This window comes from Microtus pennsylvanicus, chromosome 8 (genome assembly GCF_037038515.1).
Source record: "Microtus pennsylvanicus isolate mMicPen1 chromosome 8, mMicPen1.hap1, whole genome shotgun sequence".
Lineage (NCBI taxonomy): Eukaryota > Metazoa > Chordata > Mammalia > Rodentia > Cricetidae > Microtus > Microtus pennsylvanicus.
The window spans coordinates 630,024-648,644 of NC_134586.1; the positions used below are offsets into that span (position 1 = coordinate 630,024).

The 18,621-nt window shown below is 39.1% G+C and overlaps 1 protein-coding gene across 8 annotated transcripts in view; it reads right to left on the reverse strand.

Moving 5' to 3' along the window:
• Positions 1-646: 646 nt before the first annotated feature.
• Resf1 (retroelement silencing factor 1) overlaps positions 647-18,621 on the reverse strand; it is a 32,087-nt gene continuing 14,112 nt past the window's right edge. For 4 of the 8 annotated variants that reach the window (XM_075982204.1, XM_075982201.1, XM_075982208.1 and 1 more), the window contains exons 3-5: positions 6,319-10,777; positions 4,770-4,853; positions 647-1,499 (exon numbers count right to left, since the gene is read on the reverse strand). In XM_075982204.1, coding sequence (XP_075838319.1) covers positions 1,342-1,499; positions 4,770-4,853; positions 6,319-10,723 — 4,647 coding nt within the window. In that variant the 5' untranslated portion in view covers positions 10,724-10,777 and the 3' untranslated portion in view covers positions 647-1,341. Of the gene's footprint in view, positions 1,500-4,769; positions 4,854-6,318; positions 10,778-17,854; positions 17,933-18,621 lie in introns of all 8 variants that reach the window. The other 4 variants (XM_075982207.1, XM_075982203.1, XM_075982206.1 and 1 more) reach the window with 2 other exon arrangements.

The following is an 18,621-nucleotide window of genomic DNA, read 5'->3' on the forward strand; positions in this document are numbered from 1 at the left end:
CTAGGGGTTTCTATGGTTGTGGTGTCTCGTCACAGAAATAGATAACCCTAAGACAAGTATATTGTGAAAATCTGACTTCATACAAATATACCTTTTCTTCTGACTGGGGCAGGATCCTACTCCTTAGTCGATTTTTGAATCAGCAGTAATCTTCCTGCCTTAGTCTTCCATTCACGGTTCTTTTTTTCTCATGGAAAAAAGTACAAAAGCATTTTCAAATAATCGTGTGTTCCTTGATATTGTATAAGTTGGTAAACATGTGTTTCCTACAAGATTGGTAGCAATATGGAAGCCGAATCTACAAGTAACTTTCTGCATAATTTTCTTAAAACCTTGTCTACCTTCTATGTTTCACTTTCATGTTTCAATGTTTATATATACAACAGGGTTTTAAAAAGAAACAGAACTAGGGGTATAGTTAAGTGGCAGCGCACTTAACATGCATGAGGCCTAGATTCCATTTCAACCACTGGGTGAGGGAAAACTTTCTAAAAATAACCAATGCTCTCCTAGAGGTAAACATTCTCTGTCCCCTGTAGCAAAAGCCACCTTAGCCTCCCTGAGGTTGTGCCACCATGCCTAACTTATCAAAATGTGTCTACTGAGTGGGGGTAAGGAAATGGAACCATGAAGATTTCAACTGCCGTTCTTTAAAAAATAAATGTTTATTTCAAGTATGAAAAGTAATGTCAAGACATCTTCCAAAAACTCCATTCAGTTTAACAAAAGTATAAAACAAAACTTATGAAAAAACCTTTACAATAAGGTACAAAATACTTAGGTATATACTTTGACATTCACAGTGGGCATTTTCTGAAAAATAAGTTTTGCTAATGTGCTTAAAAACAAAAATGTATTTACAACCCCAGTCAAGGTCTCAGCTAATGAATAGTTACGTCAGAATGACAGCATTCCAAGACCTGTGATAAGTCACCTTCATGGTTGTTTGTTTTTGAGAGAGTCTCAGGTAGCCTAAACTGACTTAAAGGACTATGCTGCTGAGGGTGACCAATCACTGATCCTCGCGTCTGCATCTGCCAAATACTACATCACAGGTGTGCACCACTGTGCCAGTAAGACTTAAAACAAGTTCAACAGCATAGATCACACACTTTGCAGTTCCTAGACAAATACAATCTATTTCTTTGCCTGCTTACCAGCAGCTAAACCAACATTTCAGTCACACAATATCAATGAAAAACGTTAACACAAGCTGTAACTGAACTCCTTGGCTGAGAAATCCAAATGTGAAAAGTCCTGAGTTATTTCCAGCAAGGGAGCCTGAAAAGAAAAAGTTAAGAGATTTCCTGGTGATAGAAACAAAACCACTACATCCTGTGGCTACTTCACTGGACTGCTTCCAAGGCTTCTGCTTCTCTTCTCCAGGTACATCTTTTTGTAGGTACGGAACATGACATCTGAGTCTTTTACTGGGTTTTGTAGTGTTTCAAATTCATCGGCACTTAAGCTTCTCTTAGGGAGTCTTGAATCAGCCCGATCTAAGAAAACAAAACTGATACTTAATGTTCAATCTGTCAAACAATGAAAAATGAGACAGGAAATGTACAGTGTCTGTAGTGGCAGAAAACTGAGCTAGAAATGACAACCAAAGCCTAAAATCACAGCATTTTCAAGGTTCAGCTCAAGGCCAGTCTGAGTTCCACAGCAAGAGCTTGCCTCAAAATCCAAAGGAAGAGATGAAAAGATGGTTCAGTGGTGGCTGCCTTTAGTTCCTGCACCTGGGAGGCAGAGGCAGGTGGATCTCTGAGAAGAGAACAGCTTCTACAAAGAGTTCTAGGCCAGCCAAACCAACATACTGAGACCTTGTCTCAGGGTGGGGATGGGGCTGTAAGTGGGTGAGACAAGTGTCATTCCCAGCAGCTACAGGTGAAGGCTCACAAGTACCTATGACTCAAGAGATCCAATGTCCTCTTCTGGACTCTGAGGGCACTGCATCCACATGCACATAACCCACTCCCCAACATATACATACATAATTCAAAATAAAAACAAACAAGATGGAGAAAATACAGAAAGTTATCTAGGTACATGATGTAATCCTACACTAAGGTAGAGAGAAACAGGATGATCAGAAATTCAAGGTCAGTATTAACCATGAACAAGGTTCATTTCAAGGTCAGCCTGGGTTACATAAGATATCATCTTAAAAAAAGAAAAGCAATCAAGAGCCTGGTCAGTTCCAAACAGAGAATGGAAAAGAAGTAACAGTCTATCAAGGTCATGGTATATAACATCAGAAAAGCCCATACCTTCCCTTTCCATTTAACCCTTAGTGCAGTGCTCCATAGGCCTTGTTTCTCCTGCTTTCAAGCATTTACAGCTGTTCTCTCTCACTTCAGGGGCCTACCCCTCTTCACTACACCTACACTCTTGATCCTGCCTTTAGCCATTACTCTAACAGGTTAGCAATGACTATCAAATCTAGAGCCTCAAGAATGCAGGGCAAACACTCAACTTTTTGAGCTACGACTTTTTTTTTTTTTTTTTTTTTTTTTTGGTTTTTCAAGACAGGGTTTCTCTGTAGCTTTGGATCCCATCCTGGAACTAGCTCTTGTAGACCAGGCTGGCCTCAAACTCACAAAAGATCCACCTGCCTCTGCCTCCTGAGTGCTGGGATTAAAGGCGTGTGCATCTACCACTGGGCGCTATACCCACTTTTTGATCTTTCTTTGAGATAGTACTTTGTTTTGTGGTCCAATGTAGTCTCCAGTTCTCTATAATCCTCCTGCATCATCCCCTAAAGTTCTGGGATTATGAGCATGAACTAGCTAAGGCTAGCTAAGTTTTTTTATTTTGTACATTATCTCAGTATTTCTGACTCAATTTGTATTTGTTTGCCTGTACATTTGAATCTCTACTCTCATCTTTGTCAAATCCGATATGGGAGAGTATTCTGCCTTGGCCCTTTAATAGGACAGAAAATTAGGTAGGCGGAGTAAACAGAGCAGAATGCTGGGAGGAAGAAGGCAGTGAGCCAGACGCCATGCCTCTCCTTTCCAGGCAGAGGCCATAGCTCTCCTCTCCAAGATGGACACAGGTTAAGATCCTTGCCGGTAAAGCTACACAGATTACTAAATATGGGTTAATCAAGATGTGAGAGTTAACCAGTAAGAGGCTAGAGATAATGGGCCAAGCAGTGTTTAAAAGAATACAGTTTCTGTGTAATTATTTTGGGTAAAGCTAGCCGTGTGGAGCTGGGCGGGAACGCAGCTCACAGCTCCTACTACACAAATCCCTCTTTTATAAAACACAATTTTAAAAACTATAAAAACAAAAAGATGACTCAATGATTAAAAGAGCATACCACCCTTGTAGTGGACCCAAGATCTATTCCTAGCGCCCATGTTGGTGGCTCAAAACTGCTTATAACTCCAGTTCCAAAAGATCTCACACTGATGGCACTTACAACGCACAGACCCAGAGACCTATATTTACACACTAATTAAAAATAATAAATCTCCCAGCACTCAGGAGGCAGGCAGACCTCTGCAAGTTCAAGGCCAGCCTGGTCTACAGAGCTAGTTCCAGGCTCCAAAGCTACAGAGAAACCCTGTCTCCAAACACCCAAAACTAATAAATAAATCTTTGGGCTGAGCATGATTGGCACATGCCTTTAATCCCAGCACTCAGAAGGCTGAGGCAGGTGGATCTCTATGAGTTTGAGCAAGTCAAGCCTAGTCTACAAAGCAGGTTTTAAGAAAGTCAGGGCTACACAGAGAAACCCTGTCTCAAAAAAACTAACAATAATAGTATGTCAAAAAAAATTAAAAAGATTCTATCATTGTCCTTAGTAAAATTGTTCCCAATTTCAAGACTCTGAAACTATCTTTGTCTTTTTGTTGTTGTTTTTTAGGGCTTTTCTGTGTAAGAACCCTAGCTGCTCTGGAACTCACTTTGTAGAACAGGATGATCTTGAACTCAAAGTACTGGGATTAAAGGAGTATACCAACACTCAGCTATCTTTGCCTTTTAATCTAAGCAAAAGTAAGACATAACTCCTCAGCTTGACTCTACAAAATACATTCATTCCACTATAAATTAAACAGATAGTGATGATTCAGTTAATACAGTTCTTGCCTAGCATGCAGAGCCCTGGATTCTGTTCTTAGCAGCACATAAACCTTCAGCAGGTGAGAGGATAGAAGAAAGGATCAGTAGTTCACAGTGAGTACAAGGCGAGCCTACCAGATCGTTGCTGACCAGGGCAACTAGCCTTGTCCTTTAAAATACTCACTCCACTATCCTCAATGAACTTTGAAGAGACGGACCAGGTTCAAGTACCTAATATCTAGCAATGTACTAAGCCAGGCGACAAATGGGAATCTCCCTGCCTACCTTGTTAGGGAATTGAATGAATAAACCTGTAAAAGCTGGCGGACATTATTGGAGGCCAATTCAGGGTGTCACAGATCTTAGTGAAGAGTTGCATAATATTCTTATTTAAAAGTCATGGGATACAATGTCAAAATTGAGGTCAGTCCAGATCTAGAAAATTTAATACTTTATGTCTGTCCCTTTTCAGGGAAAAGATACAAAACTCCCATACCTAATTCAATGTGATAGTATTATTTTTCTGTTAAAAAGGACCATCCTGACAGAGAAAACAGAACTCTTTCTTACCTTCAGAAACAAACATCAAGTAACTTTAAAAAAAAAAGAATATAAATAAAATCATGCATTGTGAGAGAACATGTAATTATACCCAAGTTATAAGTAAAACAAAACAAAGGAAACAGATGGTGCTTTACCTATTTCTTGACTTGATTCAGGTATCTTTGTCTTTGCAGGGATACATTTTAACCAGTCTTCTTTTGTAGTTTTTATTCCTGAAACTGTTCAAATACTTGCTTTCAGATATATAATCTTTACTCCACTATTTTAGCATAAAATGAAATAAAAAACCCCACCCAAGGTCTCAGATTCCAAAACCCTAAGAAAAATGCCTAAGAAATGATCCTTTGGTTTTAGTCTTATTTGTTTTGAGAAAGGATCTCATTGTGTAGTTCTGGTTGGCTTGGAGCTCACTATGTAAACCAAGCTGGCCACAAATTCAGAAATCCACCTGCCTCTGCTTCCCAAGTCTTGAAATTAAAGGTGTGTGCCACCTCTTGTTTTGAAATCAGCCATTTTAGACATTAAACAAAATCATTTTGTATTCTGTACCTTTCACCTTACACACACACACACAGAGAGAGAGAGAGAGAGAGAGAGAGTGTTTATGCTGTATAGCTTCATCACCCCAAAAGATATAATCAGAAGAGAAAAAAGAATCCAAGACAAAACTAAAACTTCAACTAAAATCCTACAATTTTCCAATCTGAGTTTCACTGCACAGTGTATTAGCTGTAATATCTGCAACTTCAAAATCTTCACTTATGACCACAACTATTCATCCATTTTCTCCTTTAATTCTGCACTTTATGGAGATGCTACCTATGACTCATAATTGCTGTTCTGGCTTTTTCACTGTTTAAGGTTTTTGAAATGCCGTCTTATAGCCAGGGTTGGCCTAAAACTCCCTGGATTCTTCTGCCTCCAGCATTCCAAATGTACCACTCTGTCAATCACCATTCAGAATGTGTGACTAATTTGAGATTAATTTGTACCAAGCAATTACAACGTCTACAAGTTGTCTATTTCATAAGCGGATTAGATGTTACCATTTTAACTTTGGGGATAACATCTTCCATCCTCAATTTCAAAGACTGCAACAAACTGACCCCTGACATTAAAACTGTACATTACCACCTGATATTTGGAACAAAGTTTCACATAGAGGCTGCTTTGAAATTACCAATATAAAAAGAAACTAAAACCAAGACACTGGCTGTGACTGCAGTTCAGTGGTAGAATGCTGGTGGTTTGACCACGAACCAATACCACAAAATCAAAACTTGTTGAAACAAATGTACACTTGAAACTTTTCAAACTTTTACCACAAGAAATGCTTTTCACAGTGTAGTTTCTTAGGGGACTTAATAAAATATTTGTGCACAGGAAATGTTCATTTGGATAATTTGCCAGTACTAATTTACTATAATTTAAAATAAAGGGCAACAAACACGAAACAAATGCTGCTCACTGTCGCCCGACTCTAACCCATGGCACTCTCCCACTCCCAGGACACCTCTATGGTGTCTCCCACATAAACCACTGGTTGGGCTCTTTTACAATTCTACTACTTAGAAGATGGAGACAACAGCATTGGAGTTAAAAAGGTCAACCTTGATGATAAAGTGATTTATCACCAGCCGGAACTGTGTCTCCCCCAACCCCCCCAAAACAATTATACTGAACCTTGAACAGGTGCTTGCTGCTTCCCAGGTCCAGGCCTTGGATCATCTTGCATGTCAACAGAGCTTGTATTCTTCAATAGCACATCTGGACATAATTTAAACTCCAACATACTAGGCTTGTCTGTGTCATCTTTTGGCGTGGATGTAGATACACTACTCTTCTCTTTACTAAGCTTCTTGGAGCCACTGTCCAATTTGGTGAGACAAATGCTTTCCCGTTCTGTGCATTTAAATGCAACTCGATTCAGATACTGTTTCCTTTGTTCCTTTACCTGGAAAGGTATCTCACTGGACTTATTACTCATACTGGTCAATCTTTCTAATTTGGTTTTATCAATATAGGCTTTGTCCAGCTGCTTCCTGTCAAGTTTTCCACTACTATTTCTTGACACATTGTACATCCTAGACTCCTCAGAATGGTGGAACTTGAGATTTTTGCCATGGCTTGTAGAATTATGTTCTGGTTCTTTTGAGGTCTGTGCTCTGACATCCTGCCCCTCAATTAATTTTCCCCAGCTGGGTGATGCAGATTGTTTACTGGACTTCATGTGTTCAGAGTCACAAGGCACATTTCCTACACAGATGTTTTTGGAGGCGTTACTGCCCATATGTTTGTCTTTCTGCCGCTGTAAATATTCTTGCACCGTTATAACTCTAGTACTCTTAGAGGAGCTACCCTTTGAGTCTGACGGCTCAGAATTTGGCACTGTCTTTTCTTTAACACTGATTCTTTCATTTGGTTCTGTCAGAGTACTGGCTCCACCATTTTTGTTCTGATCTTGTTTTTCATATTTCTTCTTTTTTATTTCCACATCTGGGATAAGTACATGGTCTGTTTTTCTTTTTTCAAAATACTTCAGTCTGGAGGAACCTGCTTTGAATTTTAATTTTTTCTTTTCTGGTGACACTGACTGCCCCAAAAAGTTATTCCTCCTGCATGGATCTTTATTTGGCAGAAGTTCTACATGTGCTTTTACTGGACCAGAGTCTTGGGATAAGTGTTTTTTCTGTATGCTTTCCTGAGGTTGTTTAGAAAATGTTGGCGTATTTTTATCAGAGTTGGAAGCTGGCACTGGAAATATTCCTGGGGTTATTTTATTGCTTTTTAAGGGATTTAGTCTGTCACATTTAGATGAAATATTTTTTATTTTTTGCTCCATTTTCAGTGAGCTATCCTGTTTTGTTTTAGATTTGTCTTTATCTTTCTTGTAACATTTCATTGAAACATGATCAGTTAATTCCTTTTCCACCTTTGGTAAACTGCCGTCTTTTGTTTTGGGTGTTTTTATCTTTTCACCATGTATTTCAGAAAAATTGCCTTTGTCAGCTGCTTGAATCAAAGGACTTTTTGGGTTATTAGAAACAGGATTGATTTCAAAAATAGTGATTCCACTATTGCAGGACTGCTCTCCTTGTTTGCAGCTGTCGACCTCCAAAGAACATTGGTCTTTCTCTTTCTCTTTCATGGATCTGCAAAGACACTGTGGCACACCTTCATAAACCACTGAGAGCCAGCCCAAAGCACAGCAATGGACTTTGTCTTTCTCCACATCCCCCATTTCAGGGTCATGATTTTCTTCTCTGGGGACCTGTGAGTCACAAGGGCTCTTTACTTCCGCAATGATTTTTCTATTCTCTTCTGCAATAACTTTTCCATCCTCGGGTACTGCCAATGTGTCTAAGTCACAGGGTTGATCTTCTTCAGGAAACAATTCTTTGATTTGTTCTGAGTTTAATACTGTAATTTTTATTTGGTCTGTGCTATCCACACACTTATTACCAGTTTTACGATCAGTTTGATTTTCTGGGACTTCATGTATCTTTTGTGGGCCCACAGAAACGTCATGTCTGGTAATAGTTTCAATGCCATAAGGGAACTCTTTTAGAAGTTCTGATAGCTGGTCATGTATGTATGAGACAGGTTCATTTTCATCACTAACCTCATTTATTGCAGTTAGATTGTGGCTTGACTTAATGCTGACCATATCAGTTTCCTGATGAGGATCCTGCTGAATAGCAGCTGGTGAACACACATCCTTAATTGTTCCTTTTACACCAGTATTCTCCTTATTGCTTTCTTCTAGAATTTCTTTGTTTGCTTCAACATACTCACTAGATGCTGGCTCTAAAGGCTGCAGCAGCTCTGGCTGCTCAGAGACTTCATGAGGAACATCTGTACACTGCACACACTTATCTTTCTGAAGATCACAGTCTTTATTTTCAGTGGTGTCATCTACTTGTTCTTCTTGCTGACTATTAACTACCTGCTGATTAGGTGAAGGTTTCTGGGGCTTATTTTTTACAGAGTTGAATATCTCTGCTATCTGGGAATTGTAAGATACATCACCTTCTGCAAGAGAACAGATACTTTCAATCTGTAACATGGGCCCACTCAAAACGGCGCAGTCCTTAGGGTTAGGCAAAGCTTCAGTGCCCAGGGTAGAAGGCTTTCCCCGGCTGCTATCAGTTATGTCTAGATCACCCTGTGTTGGTTTGTGCTCCTTTTCCTTGAGTATAGGCAGGGAAAGCTCAGCTGATACAGTAGTATTTGTTACTCCTCCCGTAGTATCAAGGGGCAAAGCAACAGCTACTGTTGTATTTTCTGCTTGCTGGTCTTGTAAGCTACAAACACTGCCTTCTTTAACAACCGGATACACAGTTTCAGGCACTTCAGGTGCTAACTCTTTCCCAGGTACCGTTTTGATATTCGAAAGAATTAAGGGTGAAACTACAGCAATCTGAAGCTCTGTTCCTTTTCCAACTGTTACATCTGGAGACTCATAACTTTGTGTAAGAACTGACAAGACTGTTTGGGATGAACTGGACATTTTCTGAGAACTTCTAACACCTGAACAAAAATTCTTAACATGAACTTCACTCGTAGGATTTGAACTGCCAACTGCTGTTGTACTGGTTCTTGATGCATTACACTGTTTTTCTTCTAAAGGTTTTGGAACACTTTCTTCTGTGGTTTTTGGAGGATGGTTTTTCCAAAGAGAAAGACATGTTGCTAGCAATTCCATTGAGTAGGGATTGCTACGTTTAGCAGACATTTCTTTTGTTGTAAATTCAGAATGCTGAGTTTGTTCAGTGTAATTAGTATTGGCTGTTTTACTACAACCAGCTGCCATCAAAAGATCTTTATTGATTTTAATTTTTCTTGCAAGTTCTGAAAACTTCTTTTTGATTTCTACTAGTGATTTAATATCCCTCACCAGCTTTTCTTTTGTGGCATTTGTGTCTAGTATTTGATTGGTACTTGGATTGCAGGGATACTTTCTTTCCTCTTGATTATTTTGAACAAGAGTCTGAACACCAGCCCCAGAAGAGCTAGCAGAGCCATTGTAAGATTGTTTTGTATTTATTTTCAACTCACAGAATTTTCCAATTGTGCTGGGATTTTCATCAGTGTTCTGCCACAGCTGTTGAAAGCCTTTGTAAGAATCTTTCTTTGTCTCAGATGAGTGCATCTCTGAACTCTGAGACATCTCCACAGACAAATGTCTAGAAACAGGCTGAGAATTTTGCGTGTTTTGGCTTCCATATCTACAACTGTAAGATGGGGGAGGAAGTCTTTTGCTGGTTTCTGCAGCATACTGAAATGACACAGGTACAGGATGCTTTGACTGTAAAGTCTGTGTAGAGGTTGCAAGTTGATTATTTTTGACTTGCAATGACATGGATGACACAAAGTTTTGTTTCTGAACAGAAGGGTCTTGCACAAAGTTTTGTGGTAAATAAGGATATTGCTTTGGAGGTGGCCTGTAATCTGGATAAACAGGTTCACTGGATGTGCACTGTGTCCAGCCAGCAAGCTGATCTGGTACCGAGTGGTTAAGTCCCTGATTTCCTTGATAATTTCCTTGGTGATTTATAGGAACTCTTACAGAATTTGAAGGAGTCATTTGTAGTTGCACAGAGTAGCTATCTGATGTGACAAGCTGACTCTGTGATGCATGCATATAAGGCATATTAGTCCCTCCATCAGGTTTATGGGATATCGTTGCCTCTGTATGAGAAGGTATAAAATTCCTCATTGTTGAGTTCATCCAGAAATTTTGTACAACTCCTGAAGACACTGTTTGCAAATTGTGGTTTGGTTGTTGGGCTCCTTTAACATTTGTACTTGTGACTCTTTCTACTGAAGTCTGTGAGGCCACAATTGTCCTGTTATGCATATTAGAAACAGAGATCTGAGGAGTTATGTAACTCCTGCCATTCAGAAGTGGCTGTGAAACTGAATTTGAATTAGTGGGATACATGCATGGTTCTTGGTTTTGTGGGAGGCAGCTGAAAGAACTTTGAGAAGTTGTGGAAGGCAGTAATAACTGCTGCAAAACTGACGACTGACTTTTAGAATATGATGGGTTCGGGGCAGCGTTCTCTGGCTTTGCATTCCAATTCATACTTGATCTTGCTTATTAGTAGTGCAGTATAGTCTGTGGTTTTGAATGTCAAATCTGCAAGAAAAACAAATAAAGATCTTTTATTAAAAACTTTTCTCTCCATCTCCTGACTTTTTTGAGACAGAGACTTTCTGGCCCAGAACTCCATTTGTAGACCAGATTGCCAGATTGGCTTCAAACTTGTGGTAATCACTCAGCTTAGACAAAATTTCAAAAAACAATGAAAGCAAATTATGTCTATGGTAACTACAAAAGGACCTCACATTAATAAGTCATACACAGATAGTAGTAATAATGGAAGCTACAACAATAATTTAGCCAATTGTCAAGATCAATGAAATGTGTAACAATTCACTCCATTCAAAGCAGCTGTTACCTGTTAAATTAAAGTGGCATCTTATTGCTTTTATTTATTATTTTTTGAGGTGGGAATAATGGACTTACAGAGACTCAAGGATGCTAAACATTCACTCTACTCCTAAACAATAGATAGATGATAGATAGATGATAGATAGATAGATGATAAGATAGATGATAGATGATAGATTAATAGATGATAGATAGACAGACAGACAGACAGACAGACAGATATGGAGATAGAACGATAGCCTGTTCATGCTTATTGATACTTTATTCTAAACTATCTATGCTAGTTGTAAAGCAAAGCTTACCAGGGAAAGAAGTTCTTACTCTATATTCCGAACACATAATTCTATTGAAGTACACAATAGCATCTTGTCTTTTCACAAAAGTTCTAAGCATAAACATTCACTCATAAAGTTTCACACTCTACCCACAACTACTCAAGAGGCTAAAAAAGATTGTGAAAATATCTGGACAATGTAAAGAGACCCTATCTGTAAAATAGAACAAAACTTAAAACATCTTTTAAGACAAATGCAGTTGTAACAAACACAATATACTGTTATTTCACTAAAAAAGTATCTACCTACATAGCATTCAACTTTATGGCTTTGTCACTTGTGATTTACCAAGAAATTTACCTGAGCCAGGCCCAGTTATTCATGTCTATAATCCCAGAACTCAAAACATTGAAGCAAGAAGACATCAAGTTCAAGTTCTAGCTAGGCTACAGAGTGAGTTCAAAGCCTACCTGGGCAGTTTCAGTGAATCCCATCTCAAAACAAAAAGCTAATACTGTAAGAATCCAGATGATCTACAGTTCCTTTCTCAAGCACAAATCTTGACTGAGATGTAGCTACACGAGAAAGCTACAGGCATGAGATAATGTCTAAGTCTAAAGAAGAATTCCTCCAGCACACATAAGACCACAAGAACAGAGAAGTGTGAAAGAGGAACTCAGAGAATGGGACAAAGGCAACTTGCATTCAATTCTATCTTTAGTAAGTAGATACTGCTATAGAAAAAGCTGTGGAAAAACAAAACTTATTCATTCTTGATGTGAAGCCAGAGTCCTATGTCTCTGTATTCCACTGCCCTCCTTTCTAGGACCCTGTGTTGTCTATGGCTTTTATGTCATAAAAAAAGAAAGAAAAGTATTATTTGACCTTTGTCCCTGATACAGAACAACATTACATAATTTGCAGTTCCTTGAGTGACAGGAGCACCCTTTACTTTCTTTCATTCACACTGAGTGCATACTACTGAGAGAAGAGGGAGAACTAAGTGCAGTCTCAGGAAGCACTCAGCACCAGTAGCTCGGAACGTTCAACCCCACCCATAGCTTTAGAAAGCAGGAAGAACCAGATTTTAACACTGCAAATGACAGTCTTGAGTGAGATTTGATACAACTTATTTGAATAAGTTGGCAGGGAGAAAAGTCCCTGCTGTCACAAGTGCTGTTTTAATGTAGAGATACAGTGTTAAAATCAGGTGGGTTATGGGGAAGACACACTAGAGTTGTTGGCACACAGAAATACTTTGCAAGGAACAGGTGGCCGTGGAGATAAACTTTGGGAGAAGTTTAATTCTGGATCTCCAAGCTACAGAGATGATAACACTGGCTGAGCATGTCACTATGTCCTTTGGTATAGTAGAAAATGTATTTTACTATAGTGCCAGTTCTGGACAGAGGTCCCCAAATCCTTATTTAACCTTAAACTTGTAGTGATCCTCCTGCCTCTACACTTTAAGTGCTGTATCAAAGCCAGTTCAACCATGACCAACTAAAAACATAGCTATCCAAGTTGGTAACCACAAACTGGAGGTTGGAGGGTGAAGACCACTGGACCTGGGAATTCTATGGTCAGCTGACCTATCTGAAATGGCCATGCCTGGCTTTTACATGGGTGCTGGGGATTTAAACTCGGATCCTCTTGCTTATATCGCAAGCATCTAACACACTATATATTTTAGATATTCCACGAGAGCAAGCAGTGATCTGGATGAGAATAGTCCACACATTCTCAATGGCTCACATATTTGAGTGCTTGGTCCCCACCTAGTGGAACTGTTTGGGAAGGATTATGAAATGTGGCCTTGCAGGAGGAAGTTTGCCACTGGGAGTGTTAATGGAAGTGGGCTTTCAGGTTTCAGAAGCCCACACTCTTCCCAGTTAGCTCTCTCTGCTTCGTGTTTGTTGATCAAGATACAAGCTCTCAGCTACTGCTCCAGCCCAAGTCTGCATGCCTATTGCCATGCTCTCTGCCATCATGGTCATGGACTCATCCTACGAAACTGTAAGCTGTCAATAAACTGTTTCTTCTTTAAGCTGTCTTCGTCATGGTGTTTACAACAGCAGCAGAAAAGTGAGTAAGACAGAGCACAGATGCAAACACTGGGCTTTCTTAAACTGTGTCTACTGTATATTTTACATTTCGGGGACCTCGTATAATTTGATATTCTCTATGTACAATAGTTAAAGGTCAAGTGAGGCAGTAACCCCTTCCACCTGTTTAAATATTAATCACTATTTGAGGGAGACTTTGTTTTTGTAATTTTTTAAAATTTTCTTTAAAAATTCTAAAAGATTAAATTTATCAAGTATTATTATACTTAAGTTACTCCACTATGCTATGCCCAAATCAGAACTAAGCTAGGCACAGCGGATCTGCCTGAATTCATAGCACCTAGAAGTGAGTCAGTCCACTGTGTGTAGCACCGTTTCCTGGGTTTGGGTCCTAGACAACATAAAAGGAACAAGCTGCATGTAGTAGACAAGCATGTTCCCTCTCTACTCACAACTGCTCCAACTTCCTGCCTTGACTCCCTGCAAGGGGGACAATAGTCTGGAATTGTTAACCAAGTAAACTTTTTCCCTTAAAGTTTCTTTGGTCAGAGTACCACAACAACATGACAGAAATTAAGGCAGTGGACAGAGTGCATGTCATGCCAAATGTGAAAACTACCTTCTATGTAAAGACCAGCATAGTAGCAGGCACCTGTAATCCCACCTCCCCTATGATAAGACTGACTCTTCATCATAACAATTAACATAATCGAAACAATCTCCCACTAATACATTCACAGGCCATCCTAATTTAGACAATTCATCATTGAGACAAGTTGACAAGTATAACTAACTCTAACACTCACTAAGCCATCTCCCTAGCTCTTGTCTGTTTTGAGACAGGGCCTTCAAGCAATTGGGTTTATTTAGTAATGCCCCCACAAAAGCATTGAGAGTGGCAATGATGGCGATTCAAACAAGCCCCACACAAAAAAAGCTGTGAACCACTTCTGTAAGTAGGAAGATAACTTTACTCTTCTGTATATGTAAGAAAAATCAGGGACATAAAGGCTGCAGTATGCAGCTCAGCTGCATGAAGCCCTTGTTCTATCCCCAACACCATATAATTTAGGCATAATGGCACAAAGCAGTAATCGCAGCAGAAGGCTCAAAGAATCAAAAGCTCAAAGCTTTCCTTCCCTACTTATCAAGCTTGAGGCCAGCCTTGGAAACATTAAGATCCTATCTCCAAAACAAAAATAAACAAAACACGCACTTATAACCAGGTATAATACTTGGAAGTTGAAAGGCACCACTTAAACCTCAGTGTTGAGACCAGCCTGGGCAACACAGTGTGACGCAACGCAGATAAAACGAAACTTACGACCGAGAAGTGGACAAAATCTACCATTTAGTTTTCCATGGAGACTGGATCTTAACTGGTATTACTACCATTAGTATTTCCTAGGAAGAAACCTGAGAAGATGCTTACAAGGGGGGGGAAGAGCATAGGAAGTTATAATAGCAGATGAGTTAGAGGGCAGAGAATGACGTGACTAGGTGAAGACTTTTCACCTGAAAATTTTATGAAGCTCTTACTAAGGTGTTCTGATGGTTAGTTTTAACAATTAACTTGATACAGCCTAGAAGGCATCACCTGAATGAGTGAGATAAGGGATATCTAGATCAAGATGACCTATGGGGATGGCCCTGGAGGACTATATTGATTATGCTGATCACAGGTGGGTTTGAGTTCCACACTGCCTAAGAAAGCAAACTAAGTAGGGTGGTGGTGCTCACCTTGAATCCCAGCACTCAGGAGGCAGAGGCAGATGGATCTCTGCAAGTCTGAAGCCAGCCTAGCTACAGAGCGAGTTCCAGAACAGCCAGGAATACACAGAGAAATATAAAAAAAAATTTAAATTTAAAAAAGGGAATTAAAGAAAGCAAACTGAGCATGGGCACGCATGTAATCAATCTCTGCTCCTGGCTGTGGAATGGACCAGCTGCTTCAAATTCCTGCTTCTTCCCCACAGTAACCTGGAATTGTGAGCCTTACAAGTTCTCTCCCCCTTAAAATTCCTTTCATTGAGTTGTTTTATTGTGGAGATGTGACCACCAGTCCTAAACTGATAACCCTGTGTTTTTACCTGCCCAGAAATAAACTGCTCTATTCCAGTCATTAGAGCGGTAATTCACACAGGTCCCTGGGATGACTAAAGAAACCTAATATGGAACCAGGCATCCCTAAGGGCTGTTGACCTTGGCTCTGGAATGTCTGGAGACCCTAGTGGCCTGCAGGTGAGGTAAGAATAGGATAATGGCTGTGAAGTGTTGACAAACGCCCTTGCTTCTGTAGAACTTGCTTATAGCTATGAGAAAGGAATAAAATGGCAGGGAAGTAAGAAACAACTCAGAGAAGTAAAACAGTTTTCCTGCCCAGCTGTGGCGTTCACAGGTAGCAGTAATAATACCGTGTCTGCTAAAAATCTCACTTCACTCCACCTCCAAATAGCATGCTTCCTTCTGCCAGCAGTAAGAATAAATTCATTTAGTCTAAATTGGATTGAGTCTAGAAAGAATAAATTCCTTTAATCTAAATTTGGATTAAAGTCTAAAAAAAAAACAGCTGGAAGAATTGTTAACTATCAAAGAAAAAGTGAAAGTAAAACTGTCAGCTCCTCCGCTGCTGTGGAGGCAATCATTTGTGAGAGAGAGAGAGAGAGAGAGAGAGAGAGAGAGAGAGAGAGAGAGAGAGAGAGAGAGAGAGAGACCGAGAGAGAGAAGCCAAGGCAATCATTTAAGGCAGCTGCAGTCTGCCTTTACCTGATTTGCCTATTGGTCAATCTTCTGCTGTAAGGACAGGAGGTGCGGTAAGTATATCCCAGGAGCATCAGCAGTGGTGGTGTAAATATAAGAGGTTAGCTGAGCAGCGCGAAAAACAAATAAAAAGTAACGAGTATAATTGTAAAAAAAAGTAACTTAAGAAGTAACTTGTATAGGAGTGTAAAAAAGGTAAATATGGGCCAAGAAAACAGCAAATAGCTGTTTGTACATTTACTTATAGGTACTTTAAAGGTTAGGGGTACTACGGAAAGACAACTGCAGAGGGGAGTATGAATCTAGAGATTTAAAAAGGTATGTGTGAATGAATGAGCACTCTTGGTCTGTGTTTTAACTGTTACTATGTTGCTGTCTTATGTGTTTATGTCTTTGAAAGTTTAAGGGGTTCCTGTACCTGTCTGTCTGTCATTACTGTCTGTTTTTGTCTATTGACCTTTGTTATCCTGGAAGAGAGGAGGCAGACAGCCTGTCTCTAGACTCCTGTGCATCTTTATTGGATCAGTTCCAGGACTTGGGGTCCCTAAGGAGAAACTTCTCTAGAGGCGCATGACGCTGGCCACCCCCCTTTGTTGTTCTCTGGCCCACAGCCAGCCAGCAGCTCCTGCAGAGAGCAGGGGTGCAGGCACATGCTCAGGTGGGCAGACACTACAGGGAGACATGCTCGTGTGTAAGGAGCAGCAGAGAATTGACTGCTTGCAGTTGAAAAACTGAATGGATGTGTAACAGAGAAGCTTTGATGGTTGCGGGAGAAGTTAACAAAAATTTTTTTTTTCAGGAATCCTAGCAGTCAAGGACACTCTGTGCCCAAGAGCGCTTCTCCCCCTCTTCTTTCCTAAATTCTTCTTCACCTCGATAACACTCACGGTCTCTTCTGCTGGCCAGCAATTTCTCATTTTAACCTCCCCTGTCTTAATACTGCTTTAAAAAAAAATGTTGAGTTATACCAACCTGTGTACTTTGGAAAGCGTTGATTTAAAATAATAGTTCAAGATGCATTATGTTTGGGGAAAATTATGCTTTTGTTTTCACAGGAAAAGAAAAAATAGGAGTTTTAATCACTTAGATCCAATGGATTATAAATATTTATCATCTTTAAAGGAAATTGGGTACAAATTATTATTAAGAAAAAAACTGCTGCTAGTTTCAAAAGTTTCACATTGTTACAGGTTTTTATACACAAATTTACATTATTCTTATTGTGATACATACATGTGTATTATACATTTTGGTTCTTGTTTGAAATGTATCTATGCAATGTTCTGGACTGCTGGATAAACTCACAAGGAGACATTCATGGAGATTTACGTGTTGTCTAAAGGACAAGGGGACAAACAAGAAACATCTATGGGCAATAATAATGAGTTTTAAGAAAAACTATAAATATTCTAAATATTTAATTATGTTGTGCTAATTCTGATTGATTTCTCCATTAATAAGGCTGGTGATTCTTCACTGAAGAATAGTTATGTCAATTATGCGATCATGTTCTTTAAAGGTAAAAGGAAGACTGAGGTTCTAAATACAAGTTAATAATTAATTAATCATCCCAGTATAAGCAACCCTCTGAGTTACAGGGTTCTATATGATTGGCCTCCTATAAAATAACAAAGCTAAAGGTCTTAGCTATTCAGACTTACATAGAAAAGTCCAAACATGTTCTTAAAAACTTCAACATCACATCCATGGTCGGTAAATGAAAACTGCAGTAACTGCTCCTATGATGGACAAAATGCTTATGTTATGAGTCTATATTAATTCTGAGGGTCGAAAAAATAAAAAACTGGGATCAATACAGGTTGTAAGGATTTGAAGGCATAAAGCTTGGAGATTATATGGGTATGAAAAGATAGTCTAAAAATATAGATAAAATTTATAAGAAATAATGGCTTTAGATGTATATAAAAATTATAAGATTTCTTTCCCCTTTCATAATATTATACTAGGATTTCAAAAGTTCAGATTTAACATTAACAGAGTTCTGACAAGCTAATAGAGCAATCATTGCTTACTATTTGGGTCACAAACTCAAGATTTTAAATTTTTTTGTTGTTGTTGTCTTCTGAATATAGGCTTATATGCTGTTTAATCCAAATCATAGTTTTTGTTAGGACTCAAAACTACTTCTGTTGTTTCACAGATACCTCTTACCTCCTTTTTCTACAATATGGATTTCAGTACAGACTAATAATGCTAATATATCTGAAACTTTTATGTCCTTCAAAAAATTTAACAAATTAAATATCCTAAATCCACTTCTCACAAGTCAAAATAATTACAGTATTTTTCTCTCTCCTGGTCTTGGGACTCTTCCCCTTCCTTAATTATTGAGAATATGAGTAAGCAAGTTTCAAATGAGTCCATAAATTTAATTTATGTTTCCAGTTTGTATCTGTTTCACCAGGTT